The sequence below is a fragment of the Canis aureus genome, chromosome 11 (assembly GCF_053574225.1).
Source record: "Canis aureus isolate CA01 chromosome 11, VMU_Caureus_v.1.0, whole genome shotgun sequence".
Classification (NCBI taxonomy): domain Eukaryota; kingdom Metazoa; phylum Chordata; class Mammalia; order Carnivora; family Canidae; genus Canis; species Canis aureus.
In genome coordinates this window covers 2,485,389-2,505,887 of record NC_135621.1, presented here as the reverse complement: position 1 = coordinate 2,505,887, position 20,499 = coordinate 2,485,389, and the positions used below count along the sequence as shown (strand labels likewise).

At 44.9% G+C, this 20,499-nt stretch overlaps 2 protein-coding genes across 11 annotated transcripts in view; one reads left to right on the top strand and one right to left on the bottom strand.

Moving 5' to 3' along the window:
• The first annotated feature begins 6 nt into the window (after positions 1 to 6).
• Positions 7 to 20,499, top strand: part of PMEL (premelanosome protein) — a 34,903-nt gene continuing 14,410 nt past the window's right edge. The window contains exons 1-6 of one of the 10 annotated variants that reach the window (XM_077913286.1): positions 7 to 205; positions 617 to 718; positions 1,109 to 1,158; positions 18,362 to 18,680; positions 18,919 to 18,991; positions 19,785 to 19,884. In XM_077913286.1, the coding sequence (XP_077769412.1) occupies positions 19,876 to 19,884 (9 nt within the window). In that variant the 5' untranslated portion in view covers positions 7 to 205; positions 617 to 718; positions 1,109 to 1,158; ... (1 more) ...; positions 18,919 to 18,991; positions 19,785 to 19,875. The other 9 variants (XM_077913289.1, XM_077913282.1, XM_077913290.1 and 6 more) reach the window with 9 other exon arrangements.
• On the bottom strand, positions 1,887 to 19,728 carry RAB5B (RAB5B, member RAS oncogene family). The gene is made up of 6 exons (XM_077913313.1): positions 19,595 to 19,728; positions 7,125 to 7,387; positions 5,865 to 6,016; positions 5,473 to 5,595; positions 4,852 to 4,945; positions 1,887 to 4,522 (listed from the first exon to the last, which is right to left on the bottom strand). The coding sequence occupies exons 2-6, from the start codon at positions 7,285 to 7,287 to the stop codon at positions 4,407 to 4,409; spliced, it is 648 nt and encodes a 215-aa protein (XP_077769439.1). The 5' UTR covers positions 7,288 to 7,387; positions 19,595 to 19,728; the 3' UTR covers positions 1,887 to 4,406.

The window sequence follows — 20,499 nt, the reverse complement described above, 5'->3', positions numbered from 1 at the left end:
GCCTCCACGCCGCTTTGCCCGCCCCCCGGAGGCCCGGGCAGGCGGGGCGCCCCGAGGGCTCGGAGCTGAGCCTGGCGGTTATCTTCATCCCCCGCTCGACGAGGAATGGGACCCTCACTGTGACGGGGACGAGGACTCCAAAGGTGGGGCTGAAGGTGGGAGGTTTTGAGATGCCCCCGCCCTGCCCCTGCAGCTGAGACACAAGGTGCGTTCCCCGAGGAGGCCTGGAAATCCCGCCGGCTTGCTCCCGGCCGCGAGCTCCGCCTCCACCCTGTTTTTGACAAACGTCTGTGTTGCAACTATATTACAGCCCTTGTTTGTCTTTTGGCGAAAACAAGGTCAAGCGCTCAATTCTCTTACATCCAGCAAGAGGAGAAATGAAGCCTAAATAAGTGGTTCAAAGACTTCGAGATCCCTTGGACTTGTCGATTTTCTTCCCAAATCATGGAACCAACAATATAACCATTTTTTTCTTAGTTAAGGCAATTGAAAAAATAATTGGTCATGACGAGAGCAATAACATTGAACAACCCCAAAGTAGGAAGATTATAATCGCTCATTATCTCAGAGAGTCACTAAGAAGATGTTTGCAATTATCCTTTATCCTTTGGTGCAGGACTGAAAATTCATTTTGTCATTGGCCGGCTGTGAACCTGGGGCAAACGTATCCACACTGCCCTCTGGAGCTCAGAAGCTTGAACTACAACCTTACTCAGTGGTAATTTTGGAAGATCATTTCCTCTCCCTTTCTGGTCTCCTAAAATGAACTAGAGCTTTTGCCAGGAATCAAGGAAACTTAAGGGGAAATACTAAGAGACAGAAGGAAAGGGGAACTGACAGGGAAAAGGTGATTTTCACCTAGAGGTTTTTGGAAAGAGAAAGATTTCCAACTCGGCTGTGTTCAATTAAATCATTCGAGAGCTGTGATGCCCAATCTATCCTTCCAGTCTTGAAAAATCGGCTCACAGCCCAGGGATACAGAGAAATCAGTTAGGGACTTTCTGAAGCCACAGAATAAAACTTCTTCCTAATAACAGTGTGACCTTGTGTGCCCCACACATACTTTACATAATTGACCTTTAAATCTCAACTTTTCTTCATTTTACAGAAAAAGCTGAGGCAGAGAGCAGCTAAATAACTCGATCAAGGCCACAGTTGGTAAGTCGGTAGATGGGACTGCAATGCCAGCTCTGTGTGGCACCAGTCCTCTTTCCTGTGCTTTTGCAACCATACCCAATCTTTCTCTGTATCATTCTCCCCCATCCACCTCCGCTTAGACTGTGATGGACTGAGGGGCTTCAAGTACAGTAGCAAACAAGAGCAGATCTAGGAGAAATCTTCCTGTTGGGGTAGAAACCACATGATCAATTAAAAACACAAATTTAATGATTTCTTTAACCTTCTTTAGGTCACAGACCCCTCTGAGATACTAACAAGGCAATGTACCCCTTCCCTGAAGAAATGCATATAAACTTCAACATAATACTTCAAAGGATTCACAAATACCACCTCTCCCTCCAGTCTCATCAGTTGTCTGCCCAGAGATCCATTGACCCCCACACCCCCACCCCTCACCCCGCCAATATATATTCTGTTAAAGAGGTCTACAAAAATAAGCTAGGTCGGATTTGATGAGCTCTGTAGTGGCCTGGGAATAGGAGTTTAATGGCATTAAAGGGAATATTTTCCAAAGTGGGCTATCTCATTATTGAAGAAAAGATTAAAGGGAATAAGGAGATACCCAAGATGTAGGAAAGGGTTTGTTTCTGACTCAATAAAACATCCAAATTTCTTGTATCAGACAAAATAGCAAAAAAACAAATAAAAATAAAAATAAAGAAAGGAAAAAAGGAAAAAAAAAGAAAAAGAAAAAAGCAACACTCCAATACACTTTTTTTTTCTTTTTTTTTTTTCCTTTTTTACTTACATTAAATACATCGGTAAATCAGCAGTCGCATTCTGTTACCACGATTGTTACGTTGGGAGAGGAAGAAAAGGGGAAAAAGGCAAATGCTTTCTTAGAAGAAAAAAAAGGACACCCCCCCTAAAAAATAAAACTGATCAGAAAAAAAAAAAAAAAGAAGAAGAAGAGCTAGGAAATAAAAACTAAGATCCCCAAGCCCGAGAGAGCTCAAAGGAAAGCAAAAGAGCTGGTAGGAAATCGAAGGAAGGCAGCAGATAGGCCCAGAAGCTGAGGCCAATCCTGTTCCTAAGGGGGCTGGGGAGGGGAGAAGAAGGCTGGAGAAATGCTTTCCCAGCCCCAAGGCAATGAAATACTTTCACTCCTGTTCCATGGGGAAAGATACTGAGAAAAACAAAAACAAAAACAAAACAAAAAAATTTCATTTCTAAGGAATTTAAGAGCGCTATCTTAGTTCTTCCACTTATAAGGATGCACTGGGTGCTTTGTGGGGCTGGTGGGTGCTGGGAAAGGAAGGGGAAAATATATGTGTGTTTCAGGGCCACGGGAACTAAGGCTGCCCCTGGAAAAGAAAGGAAAATGAGTCCTAAGTGGAAGAACCTAAGCTGGGTCCTTCAGAGTCTCAGCTCCAAGGATCTCTCAGCTGCTCTGGGACAGAAGGCAGTCTGTAAACCAAAGGGCAGAAAGGTTCCAATCCTAGGTCACCATGACTTTTCCTATCTTACTTCTTCCTCCAATTTTCCCCAAACTCTGGGCTGGAACCAAGAAGGAGTTTAGAGTTCTCTCTTGCCTTGATGGCTTCTCAGAGACATCCTAAAATACCTGATGAGGGATGTGTCCTCGGGTAATGTGAGACAGTTGTGATGGACCTTCAGTGTCAGCTGTTGTTTCCTGTCCACAGGAACAGGTGTTACCATATGAGGGAGCCACAAGTAGGCCTCTGTGGTATTAGCCTTTAGTGGTATGTGGATTAAACCACTGGCTGGGGGTGGGTCTGAGGATAAGGATGGAGGAACTAAACCGAAGGTACTAACAAAGGAGAAAAGATCTAGGGCCTGATGGGAGGTGGAGGACAGAACAGACTGTACAGTGGGAATAAAGATCATATCTATTTACAGGGAAGTAGAAAAGATATGGTAATGGGTAGATCAAATTGAATGTGAACCTTAGGAAAGGAGAGAAAACTCCTCTCTCTTTCCTGACCCCTCTTTACTCCCATACATGGCCTAGGCTATCCTATCTCCAGTTGCTCAGTTAATTCCCCAGGAAAGGCAAACCTATACTCTTGAGAGCTAGGTTGGCAAGAATATAGGTTAAGAATCAGAGTTGGAGGAAGCAAGCAGCGGAGACTGGGCTTGAGTAGCTGCCACTGGTTCTGTTCTCTTAGCCCCTCCCAAAACCTCATATATATACTACCTTGGCTTTCATTTAATTAAAAAGGTGAGAGGGCAGGTAAATCAATCAAAACCCCCATAAAACAAGTATCCCAACTGAACTACCACCAATTAAAGTGCAAACTGCAGGGGAATAGAGTGGCTGGGGCTGAGGCCATCTAAAGGCCAGAGAAAAAAAAAAATGCATATGTATAAATCAGAGGATGGGTATCAGAAACTGGTCCCTCCTCTAATTAGATCACAGCAGAGCCAAAGATGCAGGCAACCAGTGAAGATTCTTTGGAGGACTCTGGGGTCCAGAGTCTCCCCCACTATGGGGGAGGAGCTACCGAGGCTGGGTGAGGGGGATATTAGGCCTTGGAACAGTTCCAGAGCCATAGGTACACTGCATCTCCACCTCCTCCATCTCTGCCCATTTAGCCAACAACAACTCCTACCTGGTACCCAAGAGTTTGCCTTCCCATTCTCACCTCTACCTGGAAACACCCTCCACAAGGCCAACTCATGGAGGCTGCAGTGTTTTCAAATATGAGAGACTCCAACCAAATAGAAACAAAAAGGAACTGTTTCCTTACTCCCTCCTGCTCTGAGGCTTACTCCCCTTCCCCGCCCCAGGGCCCTTAATGTGACTGAACTGGAAGCATCCTTCCTCAGTTCCTGGGTTCACCACCTTCTCCATCCTGGGGAGAGGAGGAAAAGGGGATCAAGAACAGGGATTGACCAAAAGCAGAAGGGGAAGGGGCAGGAGACAAAAAATGTTTTCTGAAAAAAATGAGGAGGAGGAGGAGGAAAGATAAGTAGGTCACTGTCTTGCACCTATAATACAAAGTGAAGAAAGTTTGTTTTGGAAGGTAAGTCCTGGGGGATCTGACCCCCAAACCCGAGTAGGGGTAGGAGGCCAGTGGCAACAGCTGCCTGGTGTTGGTTGCTGAAGCGTTAAAAAGTGCCATGATGGAGCTGTCAGGAGGCAGCCCTTGGGAGCCAGGGCTCAGTGTGCTGTTACCATAGGGGCTGTGTGCTGAGGGGTGGGGATGGAGGTTATTTCTTAGCTCTCGTGCTAGCTCCATAATTGTTTGCTGCTAGCCACCCCCTCAGTTGCTACAACACTGGCTCTTGTTCTGCTGGGACTGCTCATGGAGATCCACACCCCGGCTTCGGCCTGCTGCACCCCCCAGATTCTGGGGTTCACTCTTTGGCAACTTCTTAGCTAGAGATAAAAAAGAGAAGGGAAAAAAAGTATGGTAGATTTTAGTCATCCCTCCAAAGGACTATGGGTGGGGTAGAGATAGGGAAAGGGGAAATGTGAGAGATTAAAAGAATGTTGTGAAGAGGGAAAGGTTAACTGTTAACTACATGGAAGATGAGGGGTAAAGCTGCAGCCAAAGGACTGAGGTCGTAATGGAAAGTTAAGATATTTCCATACCTAAAATTTTTTACAAGAGGAGACATTCCCCTCTACCTTTATGATTTGGGTTAGTGATCTTATCTAGAGGCACAGGAAAAGGACAGGAGGACCCCAGGCTGCTCTAACCTTACCTATAGCCAGGAAGAGATCGTTCACGTTCATAGCTGTCTTGGCTGAAGTCTCCATAAACAATAAGCTGTTGTCATCTGCATACGCCTGGGCCTCCTACAAGGGGTGGATGTATTGGTACTCAGAATGTAGGGTAGGAACAAGGAATTGGGTAGGATTTGGTAGGGTAGGAACAAGGAATGGAAAGGCTCTGAGCCACCTGGCCCTGGACCGATATTTTGGTAACAACTCCCTCAAGCATAACTCATGGTCTAGACAGCTTAATCCAACAAGCAGGAATCTTAATTATGAGGGAGAAGGTAAGCTGGTTGGGGGCATTTAGGTTGTGACACTTGAATAGTCCCTTAAGTCAAATTCTACTGCTCCCTCTTTCCTGTTTTCATGTTGGTACCCCCATAGCTGGTATTTCCCTGCCCCTCTGCTCTGAAATTTTCTTGTGTCTCCTCTAAAATGCCCTGGCTATCATCAGGGTCCCAGTGTTGCTGTATTTGACTTGGTGTGGAACTGGGGAATGAGATGACGAATGTCCTCAGATGAGGTTTTCAGAGAGGGCAGGTTGGAGGGAAAAAAGGTCCCAAGCACAGAAGGAGTGTGTTAGAGAGGGACTCTACGGGCCATCTTACTTCATACTCCACCATGCGCTTATTGGCCAGATCAGCTTTGTTCCCCGCCAGGGCAATAACGATGCTAGGACTGGCCTGTCGCTGTAGTTCCTTTACCCAGGTCTTTGCTCGAGCGAAGGTTTCCTAGGAAAACATAAGGAAGAGAAAGGTTGGTCAGAATGACTGCCAATCCAAGCCCATCACCTTCAAAACCTAGTCTCAAAACTCACCTCTCCTAGGCAGCCTTCCCTCACTGAAAGCACCCATGTCTGATAATTTATTACCTCAGTCTTACCAGAACTTAGAAGTATGATTTGTAGTCTTATTTTGCTATTTCAAGAACAAGTTTTCTCTTCCCCACCTAATTTAATTCCTATAAATAATAAGCAAGAGAATCTTCTCAGCCCACTTACCTGATTAGTAATGTCATAAACCACAATGGCAGCTTGGGCACCCCTGTAGTACATGGGGGCCAAGCTATGGTATCGCTCCTGCCCAGCTGTGTCCCAGATCTCAAACTTGACTGTTGTGTCATCTAGACAAACAGACTGGGTGAGGAAGGCCGCTATGGATGAGAGAGTGAGGGGAAGAAATTGTAAGTGGGAGGATCAATGGGAAAATCCCAGCCCCCTTCACAATATCTCCATTCTCAGTCTAAGCACAGTCGCCACCCAGGTCATTGAGCTAAGGAAAAGGTTTCGCATTCTCCTCCTTATGTATAGACAGGCCCTAGAACTAGGGTTAAGATTGCCCTTGACTAAATCCTTCCTGCCAGAAGTTTCTCTATCTAAGGAATGGGGGCACGTAAATTATGAAGGTTAGAGAGAATTGACATGTATACCAGTCATCTTTCTTCTAACCAAAATAGGGGAATACAAGATGATGACAGAAAATAAGCTTCAGGTAAAGGTTACATCAATAAATAGAAGATTTTAAAGCCTGATGGCAGATCACACTATTATCAGTATTATTTGGCTGTTACTTTTTTATATAATCTTCTGCTGGTCAAAAACACCACATTTCCAAGGTAACTAGTAAAAGCGGGAAAGGAGTAACATGGGAGTTCTCATAAAAGGTCTTTTACTAACAAGCACCCTGTTTTGGGAGTAGAAGGGAGATGGTAGCAAAGGTGGAAAAGGCACATACCTTTTATCTTTTGTATTTAGTTCCAGCCTCTCTTTTACCAGGTATGTACATCCGAATCATCTAAGCTTTTCCAAACGTATAGGTCTCTATCTCCCCACCCTTACTCTAGTTCCAATGCTAATCAGTAGATCTAGGATAGGGCCTAAGCATGACAGGATGAAAATGTTCCCCAAGAGATTCTGATGTTCATTTCTGATTATGAATCACTGCTCCAAGCCAACCCTGTTCTAGATGACACTCAACTGAACTTCAATTGGATTAAGAGAGAAGTGGGAGGCAGAAGACAAACTGGGCTTTAAAAAATTAAGTGACCTTGGTGTGCCAAGGTCATCCTAATTTTCTTCTAGGAAGCAAGGGGACAAGCATATAACTACTTTTTGGCATTATGGACTTTTTTTTTTTTTCCAGTTTTATAAAGGATTTCCATTCCAAGGAGCTTAAAAAGGCCAGCTACACAGTCAGATCCCTCGATCTCCCTTCAAAAGCCTCACTAATCATTGACCCTCTTCTTTCCCTGAGGTACTCACCTCCAATGGTGCTCTCCTGGTACTCATGAAACTGCCCTTTGACAAAACGTAATACCAGGCTAGACTTCCCCACTGCAGATTCACCCAGCAGGACCAATTTGAACTGGCATATTTTGCTGGCCTGGGGCTGCCCATTGGGCCTGGCTGTGCTTCTGCTAGTCATGGCTAGATTATCAGAATGGGGAAGGGTAGAGGGAGGGGGATGCCACAAAGCGGCAAAGGGGGGAGGGGGGAAGGGGAGGGGACTTCAGGCTTCAACAATCCTGCAAGAAAAAAAGTAGGTAAAATTAAACACAGGGACATTGCAGCTGCAATTAATTTTAGAGAAAAGATAAATCTCTTCATTTCTTTGCTTCTATGAGGACTTAGCAATTAAAATCATCCACCATTAAAAGGTTATCCCACTGAGAGGGTCCCAGGCAGCTGACACTCCGTGGCAAGAATGGGAAACAATAAAATAAGAATTGCATCTGAAGTGGAGTTTGCCCTACTACATAATCCTCAATTGCCAAGGGAGCTGAAATGGAGAGATGGAAAACTGTTATATGTTTATTTCCCATTAATTCCTCATCATTTTTTTTTTTTTTTTTAATTCATGATAGAGGGATCCCTGGGTGGTGCAGCGGTTTGGCGCCTGCCTTTGGCCCAGGGCGTGATCCTGGAGTCCCCGGGATCGAATCCCACGTCAGGCTCCCGGTGCATGGACCCTGCTTCTCCCTCTGCCTATGTCTCTGCCTCTCTCTCTCTCTCTCTCTCTCTCTCTCTGTGACTATCATAAATAAATAAATAAATTAAAAAAAAATAATTCATGATAGACATAGAGAGAGAGAGGCAGAGACACCGGAGGAGGGAGAAGCAGGCTCCCTGCCGGGAGCCCGACGTGGGACTCGATCCCGGGGACTCCAGGATCACGCCCTGGGCCAAAGGCAGCCGCCAAACCGCTGAGCCACCCAGGGATCCCGGGAGGGACTCTTTAAGCAGACTTTAGCTGAGCCTGGAGCAGGATGTAGGGCTCCATCCTACAACCCATGAGATCATGACCTGAGCCTGAAACCATAACCCAGAAACTCAACCCACTAAGCCACCCAGGTCCCCCAGCACCACACCACCACAGGTCTTCAAAGAACAGCAAACCAAGAAGTGGGGAGGGGCAGAGTGAGAGAGAGGATCTTAAGCAGGCTGCAAGCTCAGCACAGAGTCTGATGCAGGGCTCCATCTCCCAACCCTAAGATCATGACCTGAGCTGAAACCAAGAGTTGGATGCTTAACCAACTGAGCCATCTAGGCACCCCAAACCAAACAACTTTTAGTTGGCCTGAAGAACACCCAGATGCACCCATACATGCCCTAAGTCCCCAGTAGCTCATTAGTATCCTGGTACTGTTCTTCCCCCCACTCCCATCTTTTTTTCTAGCTTTCAAAATGGAAGATTCACTACAGGGGTATGGGATTAGTCACCCCTCCCTAAGAGCAGAGGGGTAGCTTCTGGTTCCATATCCTTCATCTATAACCAGTCTTCTTGATATTTCTGAATCTCTAACCAGGGTCCATTTGCCAGAAAAGCTGTCCTTTCTCGTTTCTGGCCAAAGGTGAGTAGAAAATAGAAAAATAGACCATAGAAGTGCCTGAGTGGCTCAGTCAGTTAAGCATCTGCCTTTGGCCTAGGTTATGATCTCAGGGTCCTAGGATTGAGCCCCACATCGGGCTCTCTGCTCAGTGGGGAGCCTGTTTCTCCCTCCCCCTCTGCCTGCTTATGTGCTCTGTGAAACAAATAAATAATAATTAAAAAAAAAAAAAAGACCACAGACAACCAACAGACCACATTCAGCATCAACTCTTCCACTTTGTCTTGCTACCTCTCCAAGTCTGAAAATCTATTAGAATAAGAATCGGTAGGCTTGGCCTACTCTCAACTTGCAGCTGTCTTCCTGGTGTCGAGGGATTGGATTACCCTCCACACTAAATGGGCCTAACAGCTGTAGGCCTCCAAATTAGAGGCAAAGAAAGAGCATGTACCTTCTAAACACATGTAGGAGTCTCCAGAGGATGATGTAGGGGTAAGTTTTCTTGTTTTTTGTTTGTTTGTTTGTCTTTTTATTTTTTATTTTATTTTTTTGTTTGTCTTAAAGATTTTATTTTAGAGAGAGATAGCGTGAGTGGGGGTGGGGCAGGCAGAGGAAAAGGGAGAGAGAGAGAATCCTAAGCAGACTCTGCCCTGAGTGTGGAGGTAGACATGGGGCTTGATCCCAGGACCCTGAGATCATGACCTGAGCTAAAATCAAGAGTCAGATACTTAACAAACTGAGCCACCCAGGTACCCTGTAGGGATAAGCTTTCCAGCAGGAAACACTTGATGAAAATAAACTGAGCTACCTTCTTTACCTTTCAAGGGGCTTGGAAAGCTGATGGTGAAGGAAGAGCCAGAGAGACGTTGAGACTTTGAAGGTCTAATTATCCAACCCTGAATATAATTTATATTTCATCATTCTGACTCTGAGGGGAAATGAACCACCAAAGGAGTTAATATGATCAGAGCATGTAAAAACCTCTGTCCAAAACCTAAGCATTGCTTGGGTTGTACTTTGTTCAAATGAATCTTCCTTTCTCAAAGGTTGATTCTAGTAACAATCTGCAATTCTAGTAAAGCTGGGAAACACAGTGAAGTCCAATTCACTGGGTGTATTTTACAGTTGTGCTACTAGCTCTGAAGCTTTGAGGAAGTTACTAAATCTGTGCATTCATTTCATCTGTAAAATGGGATAATAGCCTTATGAGCTCTTATGAAATGATAATGATAATAGAAATGAATGGAAGTATTTAACAATAAGCACTCAATGAATATTAAGCTACTAATCATTAATGACATCAAGAGAATGTCTGAGCCTTGCTTCCACCTTTACAAAATGGAAAAAATCCCCACTTCATAGAGTAGTAATGAAAATTAGGGAAAAGATGTGTTTAACATAGTGTTAAAAAATAAGTTATTTAGTGGCCCTGATTCACAGAAAAGATCAACTTAATATATTAAAGTATATCTTGGGCAGCCCAGGTGGCTTAGTGGTTTAGTGCCGCCTTCAACCCAGGGCCTAATCCTGGAGACCCGGGATCAAGTCCTGCATTGGGCTCCCTGCGTGGAGCCTGCTTCTCCCTCTGCCTGTGTCTGCCTCTCTCTCTCTGTGTGTCTCAAATAAATAAATAAATAAATAAATAAATAAATAAATAAATAAAATCTTTTTAAAAAAAGTATATCTCAATATTTTAACTAATATATTCCTAAAAAGCAGCCTTGATAAGAAGTAGAGAAAAAAACAGGAAAAACAAAAGTGTAAAGATAAGTTAACAGGGAAATGAGATAAAAGTGAAAATTCAGAAAAGTCCCAAAGTAGACTAGATTAAGACAGAGGAGTATAAGAAATTACTCTGATTTTACTGGGTATTTTATATTCCTCAGGACAGTGAGTCCTAAGGATCCAGATATACATAGGCTATTTTGTGGTGAAGTTTTCAGTGATTTATGATGAAATGATAAAAATAAAGATGATATTGCAAGTTTTTCATAAAGCTAAATTTATTTTTTAAAAAATTTTTTAAAGCTCCATTGAATGTGGAGCCCAATGTGAGGCTTAAACCCACAACCCTCATGTTAATACCTGGGTTCAGATCAAGAGTCCCACAATCAACTGACTGAGCCACCCAGGTGCCCCTTAATTTATCCAATTTATTTATTTTTTAAATTTATCCAATTTAAAAGAATATTCTTAATAATAAGCTTTCTAACTTCTTACTTTCTTTGTTTCAATTACATCTCAAAGGTAAATATATATATTATATGGAAAAACCTCTGAGACTCATTGGGGGATTGAGCCCTTTGTTGGGCTCTGAACTCAGTGTGAGCCTGCTTGAGATTCTCTCCCTCTACCCTGCCCCCACTCTCTCCCTCTAAAATAAAGAAATCAATCTACAAAAAGTTGTAGAACAAAACATATGGTTGGATCCTATTTCTGTAAAACAAAATTCTGCATAGAAAACAGTATAGAGGGATCCCTGGGTGGCGCAGCGGTTTGGCACCTGCCTTTGGCCCAGGGTGCAATCCTGGAGACCCGGGATCGAGTCCCACATCGGGCTCCTGGTACATGGAGCCTGCTTCTCCCCCTGCCTGTGTCTCTGCCTCTCTCTCTCTCTCTCTCTCTGTGTGACTATCATAAATAAATAAACTAATTAATTAAAAAAAAAGTATAGAAAAAAAAAGAAAACAGTATAGAAGGATACATAACCACCTGTTAACAGTGGTTACCTCTGAGGAGAGTAGGATTGAGGAGGGTGGTATGTGAAGGACTTGGATTTTTTTCATTCTACACAATTTTTTTAAAAAGAGGAAATATACATTTTTAATTTTTTTGGGAAATATATTTAAAAGCTGAGACACAGGCAGAGGGAGAAGCAGGCTCCATGCACCGGGAGCCCGACGTGGGACTCGATCCCAGGTCTCCAGGATCGCACCCTGGGCCAAAGGCAGGCACCAAACCGCTGCACCACCCAGGGATCCCTAAAAGCTTTCTAAATAATTAATGATTTGAAAAACTAATGGCTTTCTAAATACCCATATATGGGAAAACGAAAACCCTCAAACTTAAATTAGTTGGTCCAGGGATGCCTGGATGGCTGTCAGTTAAGCAGCTGACTTCAGCTCAGGTCATGATCCCAGGGTCCTGGGATGGAGCCTGCAAAGTCGGCTTCTCCATCCTCCTCTGCCCCTCCCCCACTTGTGCTTGCTCTCTTGCTCATAAATAAATAAAATAAATAAATAAATAAAATAAATAAATAGATAAATAGATAAATAAATAAATGAATAAAATAAACAATCAATCTTAAAAAAATTAGTTGGGCCATAAAATCCTAAATTCTGGGAACCAGTACTATAAGAATCAGTTATTTAGGGGCACCTGGGTGGCTCAGTCAGTTGAGCATCTGCCTTCAGCTTAGGTCACTGATCCCAGGATCCTGGAATGGAGCCCCAAATAGGGCTCTCTGTTCAGCAGGGAGCCTGCTTCTCCCTCTGTCTCTGCCTGTCACTCCCCCTGCTTGTACTCTTCCACTCTCTCAAATAAATGAAAAACAGTATTTTTAAGATTTATTTATTTATTTGAGAGTGGGCATGCATGAGAGCAGGGGGGAGGAGCAGAATGAGAATCTCAAGCAAACTTCCTTCCCACTGAGTGTGGAGCCCAACACAGACGACACTGAGATCATGACCTGAGCTGAAATCAAGAGTCAGATGCTTGGGCAGCACTGGTGGCGCAGTGGTTTGGCGCCGCCTGCAGCCTGGGGTGTGATCCTGGAGACCTGGGATAGAGTCCCACATTGGGCTCCCTGCATGGAGCCTGCTTCTCTCTGTGTCTCTGTCTCTCTCTGTCTATGAATAAAATCTTAAAAAAAAAAAAAAAGACCTTGTCTTAAAAAAAAAAAAAAAGAGTCAGATGCTTGACTAACTGAGCCACCCAGGCGCCCCTTAATTAGGTTCTTAACCACTAGTCACAGTTCTTTAGTTCTTCATTCTCAAACTGTGAGTTGTAAACCAACAGTGACTTTGAAATTACTTGGTGGATCATGATCAGCATATTTAAAGTAAAAAAAAAAAGAATAAAAAATAAATGTTTTGCAAAGAATAAGAATCATCTTGTGTAAATGTTTCACTTAATGTACACACAGTGACTTATACTAAGTTTTGTTACGAAGTTATGTTAAAAAAAAAGTTTAAAAAACTGCTTTAGAGAGGCCTAGACAATGAAAGATGGGTTAATAAGGATGGGAGGAAGTCTAGGCCAGCAGCCTATAGCCTATGGTTACTATTATAGCACTTCTAGATGAAATTAAGCTGAGGGCTGAATATAGCTCTCCAGGGGTCAGAGGATTCTTCAACCCTGCTACTAAAGTTATGACGCAATTATAAACATGGGAAGCCAAACCAGACAGGGGCACTCCCGTGTGGTGTTGGTACAGGCTTTGGAATCAAGGAAAGTGGAGTTTTATTCTCTGCTTTGCCAGCTGTAACTCACTGTGATCTTAGGCTACTCACTCCCTTTGCGCCTTTCTGAGCCTAAGCTACATTATTATGAGGATCTGTGGGGAGTGAGGGGAGAAGGAAAAAGTAGTAGAGAGCAGGATTTTAATTCAATTCCAAAGTTCTGGATACACTTAAGAAATCTTTCTGTTAGAGTTTCTCAGAATCTGTGAGGAATTATTTTTAAAAGCATATTTATGTTGCACTTCATATACATTGCTTCATAACAAAAGATAGGCCATCATAACTCTACACTTTAGAAAACAGATGACACTACTAGAAAAAAAGCTACAGATGATAAGCTGATCAAGTTTCCTTTAAGTGACATACATATGCTATACTCTTAAGATACAACAGGAAAAGTTACTAGATACTTTGACTTATTGGCTCACTTTTTTTTTTAAGTAAGCTCTATCAAGGTAGGGCGTGAACTTAAAACCCTGAGATCAAGACTCACATGCTCTACCCACTGAACAGCCAGGCGCCCCAATTTTTTGTTCACATTTTCATCTATTTCAAAGTGTGTGATGCAAGGGGCAGAATATGAAGCCTCATTGTTACTATTTTACAATAAGAAAATATGGGAGTTAAAATGGACTGAATTCTCATAGGCAGACACATGGCTCTAGGCCTGGGAAAACAGTAGGGAGTAGGGGAAATGTGGAGATAGGAAAAAGTCACAGACACATTCACGCTGCAAAACCCTTGGATTGTCACAGATTAGGAACTACTGGGTTGGAAAAAAACTACCTCCTACCCCAATGTGTCACCTCAATAACATGTCTTACCTTCCCTGTTCACAATAATTGCTGGGCTGCCCATCACTGTGCCTTGATCTTTATTTTTTTTTTAAGATTTTTTATTTATTTATTAGAGACAGAGAGAGAGGGGTAGACACAGGCAGAGGGAGAAGCAGGCTCCATGCAGGGAGCCCGACGTGGGACTCGATCCCAGGTCTCCAGGATCATGCCCTGGGCTGAAGGCGGTGCTAAACCGCTAAGCTACCGGGGCTGCTGTGTGCCTTGATCTTTAATACCAACATGTATATAAGGGTACCATTTTTTTAATGCAATAGCTAGACTCTCAAAAGATCAGGGGCACAGAAGTGAAATAATATACATAAAACTCAAATAGTTTTAGTTGGGCTTTTTGTTTTTATTTTTTTGCTAAGAGTTGACAATAGGCAAAACGATTCACTCAAAGACAAAAAATAGGGATGCCTGGGTGGCTCAATGGTTGAGCACTGGTCTTCGGCTCAGGTCATGATCCCAGGGTCCTGGGACTGAGTCCCACATTGGGCTCCCTGCAGGGAGCCTGCTTCTCCCTCTGTCTGGTCTCTGCCTTTCTGTGTGTGTCTCTCATGAATAAATAAATCTTAAAAAAAAAAAAAAAAAAAAGGGACGAAAAATAAACCACAGCGGAGCCAAATGGTGTGATGATTACCTTCAAACCTGATGCAAAGGGAAGACAAGGAAGTTATTCTTCCCTTCAACCCCTTCAGTTTGGAAGAGGAAAAAACATCAGATTTAACTTCCCTTAGAAGTGCAGCTCCACAAAAATTGTTTATCAAATGACCATTAACTAGGGAGGATTGAGGGTTGACCATAGCACTAGCCCACCTCCCCAGTGCTAGCATGCTGCCCAGCAGCTCAGGAAAGTATGAATAGGAAAGGTTTCTTAGCTTGCTGGTCCCAGCTAGAGCATGACTATTCTTCAGGCCCCTTCTACTTAGTATCTTTGAATCTCTATGCCAACCACATTATGAAGCCTTTAGAAGTCTATTACCTATTAACAGAGACTAACTTCCAGATATATAGCCACTGGAATCTAGCCCACACCCAAATGCCAGCCTCATAAGGTCAGTTTCCCAGATAAGAGGTGGTCTTGGTCTAGTCCAGTCTCTGTATTTATTTTACAGAGAAGGAAACTGAGGCACATAATATTAATCAACTTGCCAGGTATTACCATATATACAGCTATTACAAATAATATTAATCAACCAGCCAGGTGTTATCATACAGACAGCTAAATCTCCTTTTAGCAAGTACTCCTAGTCATATACTCTTGCTAATAATATACCACTATACCTCTTAAGCAGGAAATGCTAACTCAGAATTGAACTCTGAAGAGGGCACCAGGACAGAAACAAGTTTAGAGTGGACAGTTTCTACCTCTATTCAGTTTAGATAAGTACTTCTTTAGGGACTATAAACAAGGTAGCTAGACCCAGGCCTTCCCTAAGAACTGGAATCCAGTTCCATATTCTTCTAACAGAAGAACTTGCTCATTACTGGGCTTCTCTCGTGTCTTGACCAAACCTTGCCAAGATGGCTGAAATGGAAATAATTTCATGGAAGAGGATAGGGAAGAGTGGTAACTTTTACAGGGGTCTGTGGACCTTGGGACTAGCCTAAGAGATTTACTGATTAGGGAAGACAGGGCAAAAGCTAGTAAATACCTTCAACTCTCAATTTCATTTAGACCTCAAATTACTAAAATCTTGAACTGAGAGTTCTACTACTTGGTTCAGGTCTTTCATTATGTTGATCCAATATTAACTAATGAGTCACAGTCTTAAATGAGTGAGTCCTTCCACTTCTCCCCACTCTCTCCCTTATATTTCCCCAAGAGGTAAAAAGCATGCTTATCTCTTATCAGCATGGTGGTACAAACTTTTAATTATTGACCTAGAAAGGATTGGAATGCCCTTCCTCACTAACTACCCTCTCACCCCAGCAGAATTCATCACTGCTTCCCCTGGGGTCCCACAGTATTAAGATAGTATTTCTATCACAGCATTTATTACATTAAATGTCTGTTCTGCTGAACTATGAACTTCTCAAAAAGTGTGACTATTTTTTATGTTATTTTGACTCTCCAGAGCACAACACAATGCCTGGTCCCTAGGAGGTATTCATTAAATGCTCCTTAAGTTAATTAAGGCTAAAGCAGTTCTGCTTCCCTCCATCTATTCTTCCCTTTTTGTGTCAACTGGATAGCTTATTTAGTTCCATTTGGGAATGTTTTTAATTGTCCCCAGAAAACCAACTCTCTCTCCTTGGCCTGTGATCTCCCTTGGATGGAGGGCCCCCTTGGGATCCAGCCCACAAAGTACTGTTGCAACTCACATGGGCTAACTGCTTTTCCTGTCACCCGTTACTATGCTCAGATGGCCTAATCACACCCAATATGCGGCCCTCCCACCCTAACACTGAAGTAACTGTAGCTTAAAACAAAGTTCCCTGAGTTTTCAGTTAATGTTAATTGCTCAAAAACTTTGGGTCATTATCTCTATTAATTCCTGAACTTGAGAAACACGAGTTAAAAAACCCCAAACCATTAGAGCTAGAGGACATTCTGAAAAGGTAGCCACTGCCCCTAAACCACAGCCACAACCTGGCCCAGAAATCTGCATACACTTTGCTCACCTGGTTGGCTCCTTACTCAGCTCAGTTACTGTTCAATGACTAAATCTTTCCTAAAACACTCTTGGGAAGTGGGAGTGTATTGTGTAGGGTTTTAACGTATCCCTCCTAGAGGGCTTTGCATTTCCTTATTTTAAGTTTATTGTCTAACATTTCAGTTACTTTCCAATCTGAAATGCTTTAGGATTAGGGAGCAGCCTATCTACTTGCTTCTCCTGCCCTATGCCTCCTCAGAAGTCAAATTCGTATCAGTGCACACAAAACAAGCAAACCATAGAAAAGCAATCCTTGCTCTTGGGCAAACTAAGAGTTAGAAGGTATGACTTGTAATGAAGTGTGACTTGAAGAACAAAGGGAAAGCTCTCTTCTCCAAATATAGTTTGTAACTCTAGATCTGTGTTAGATTGTTTCTTGAAGGTAGACTCTGATTAAGAGGAAGGTGGAGGGGCACCTGGGTGGCTCAGTAGGTTAAAAGTCTGACTCTTGATCTTGGCTCAGGTCTTGATCTCAAGGTTGTGAGTTCAAACTTTGCTGGGCATGGAGCCTACTTAGGAAAAAAAAAAAAAAAAAAAAAGGAAGCTTGAAAAAACAAAAGCAAATGTATAGAAGAAAGAAACAGGTATACCACCAGGATGTAGAATATGGATGGCAAAGCCTACAGAGAGGTTGGTTGATAGTGCGCACACACACACAATTTTCTCTAGGGCTTATTTCGCAGAAGGAAAATAAAAACTCCTTGGGGTACATAATCCAAGTTTCTGAAGGCACTGTACAAAGGCTGGGCACACTAGAGGCTTCTAAGCCAGTAAGGACAAATTCAATTAATAAGGTGGTAGAATGAAATGTCTCAACTGTCCAGAGGTTTAGAGGAACACAATTTCAAATCCAGAGAAACTTGAGACCTTCTCACATCACTACAGAAAGACAGTTACAGAGGCCTCATAGGAGAATCATCATCTTCTTTTAGGTTAATGAAAGGACAGTCATATAATCTGAACATGCAAGACCATGAACCAGAAGGTAGAGGTCTCAAATTCCTCACTTTAGCAGAGATGCCAGTAATTCTCCCAAATAATTCATTTAATGTTTCTTTCCTGCCCATAAAAGAGAAAAAAGTATTGGCCATCTATTTGGGCATTTCCTAAGATGCCCAATGCGAAGGGGGGCGGGGTAGGGGTGGTGGTGGTGGCAGCACTCTGTGTGGTTTTAAGAAGGTGAGGGAAAATCCAGAGTATACCTCTCTGCTTGTCTGAATTTGATATAGGAAGACAAAATGTGCTGTGAAAGGACAACAATAAATAACAGAGTATCATTCCAGAAGGGAAAACTGGACAGAATGAGACTAGAGTTTGGTGGGAAGGTGAAAACAGAATTGCCTTTGGCGGCACATCCCTCAAAGAAAAGTGAGATTAGTCTGATCTGCTGTATCTCTGACCTTCCTGGATGAAATAAAATGAGTGAGGTATGTGTGGGAAGATATATACTTCTCACGCTTCTGCACAGCCTGAATATTTAAAAATATGTACATATTACTTTTATAATTAAGAAGAAATGTAGTTATAAAACACATTTGAATGAAAGGGAAAAAGAAGTAAGTATAATAAGGGAAAATCCAATCAACTCTAATCTATGGGGGACTAAGGAGGTCAGTTGACCATTAAAAATATGCGGGGGAGGGGAGACCCCCGGGCCTTAGTAATCCATCTTCTTTTTCTTTACTTATTTCCTTCCTCAAATGCCTCACTGTTCAGGCATTTGACCCAACTTTCTAATAGCACAGAAACCTGGGCTCCTGAAGAAGTAGACAAAGAACAGGGGTGATGCCAACCTTCTGGAATGGAATTTCTCACTCTTCCTCAAATCTCTTCCTCAGTGATATCACCTCCTATTTCCAGCTTGGTTCCACCTAACCATTACCTGCCTGGGAAATACCCACGTCTAAGTCCCACAAAAGTTTCACCAAGTATGGTCAGAAGATCTCCTGGTTGCTGGGGATCTCTAAGCCCCTTTCAAGTGTGGAGAATAAAGTCCCTGATCCCCTCAGAGATGCAGCATCCACCAAAGACGAGAGTAAGTGAGAAAGAAAGAGGCACCCCCGCCCCATCCAGCTTCTGGGCTCTTCCTCAGTGCTGCACCCTCACCCAGCTGAGGCTGGGTACGAGACACGGACTCACCCCACACCCGTTAGGGCCAAGGGAGCGTGGAGGAGCTGAGTTTGTAACGGCCAACAGCCGCACGCACAAAATCTTTAACTTTTGTTTTCCCCGGGAGCACCCCAAAACTTCGGGTCACCACATCTCAATCCTAGGAGGAACAAGGAGCAGGTCCCCCCAAGACCCAGATCCGCCGGCCCACCCGAGCATTCCCAGGAGCTCCCGCAGGTGAGATCGGGCCCTGCAGCCACTTCTGCAACTCCCTCGTCTTCTAGGCTAGTGAGGCTTCCCTCTTTGGCCTCGCTTCTCCCTCAGCGCACCCAGATCCCCTCGGCTCAACTCGGGGGCACCCTAGTTCTTTTCATAACAACCCCTCTCCCTGAAGAGGATGCCCCTTCCCCGACTAGGAAGCCTGCTAAGGCCCTTCCCGGTAGACACTGCGGGAGCCCCGGCCCCGGCTCCCCTCGCCGCCCGGGCGTCGGCACTGACCCCTCCTCAACTCCCGGCAAACGGGCTTACCTCCCCCGCGGCCCGGCCCTCTGCCCCGGCTCCTCCCTCCTCGGCGCCGCTGCGTGCGGCCTGCCCTGCGCTCCCACAGCCCGGCCCCGGCCCGCCCGGCCGCCTCCCGGCCCCGCCAACGCCGGGCTCCCAGTCGGCCCGGCCCCCTCCTCAGCGCCCCCACTAGGCCTGCGGGCCCGGCCCCCTGCTCCCCTCTCCCGGGGCCGCTCTGACCCCTCGCTGAGGCCCGGCCCCGCGTCGGCTCGCAGGCCGGGGCGCTCTCCTCTCCCGAGCGTCTCCGCCCCTGCCCCGTGGGCGCCAGCAGCCCGGTACCTGGGGCTCCGTCTCCCCCGCCGGGCCCAAGCCTGTGTCGAACAGACAAACAGCTGCAGCTCAACCAAACCCTCCTGCCCCTCCTCCTCCTCCTCGTCCTGGGGCGGGGGCCCCAGCCAGTAGCACGATTACCCGCCTACCAGCGGGGGTGGGACATGCGCGCACTAATCCGCCAATCCTCTGGAGGAAGGCGGGCCTCTTCCGGCGCTGCCACCAATGAGGACGAGCGACGGACTGGACAGGCGGGGCCCCGGGCCAGCACGGAGACGGAGGCGTTGAAGATGGACGAGGTGAGGAGCCACTAAAGAGCGAGCTCTCTGAGACAGGGGGCGGTGCACTGATGACAGGCGGACACGCCAACCAATACCGTCTCGACACCCTCATGACCCCGCCTTCTGACTCATAAACATCTAATCAGGTGAGTGGCGGAGGCGGGTCAAAGGGAAGCTTTAACCAGTACTGGGAAGATTCGGAACCGGAATGGCAGGCAAGGCGGCGTGGAAAGAAGCCCCGGGGAGGCTGCCGCTGACCTCCACCCCTCCCCCGGACTTGGCGGGGGCTGACCCTGGCGCCCCGCCCTCTGTGACAAATTGGCGGTGTCCAGAGACACCTCTCACCTAAGGACTCGGAGCCTGGGAGTTTAGGTGGCACTCGCGTCGCCGCGGCTTCCTTTGTGTGGGGCCCCGGACGACGGGCATTGGGGGCGGGGGGGCCACGCCCGCGGCCTGAGGCGTCTTCTGGTGGGGTTGAGACCGAGGCAACGCCAAGAAGTGGCAGCTCGGGGAGACTTTAGCCCCCTCCATAATGATTTTTCATAGGCACAACTGATGAGTTCCGAGTCGTATGTAAATGTGATTAAAGTCTCTTTAGAAAACTGTGATGTAAAAAAAAAAAAAAAAAAAAAC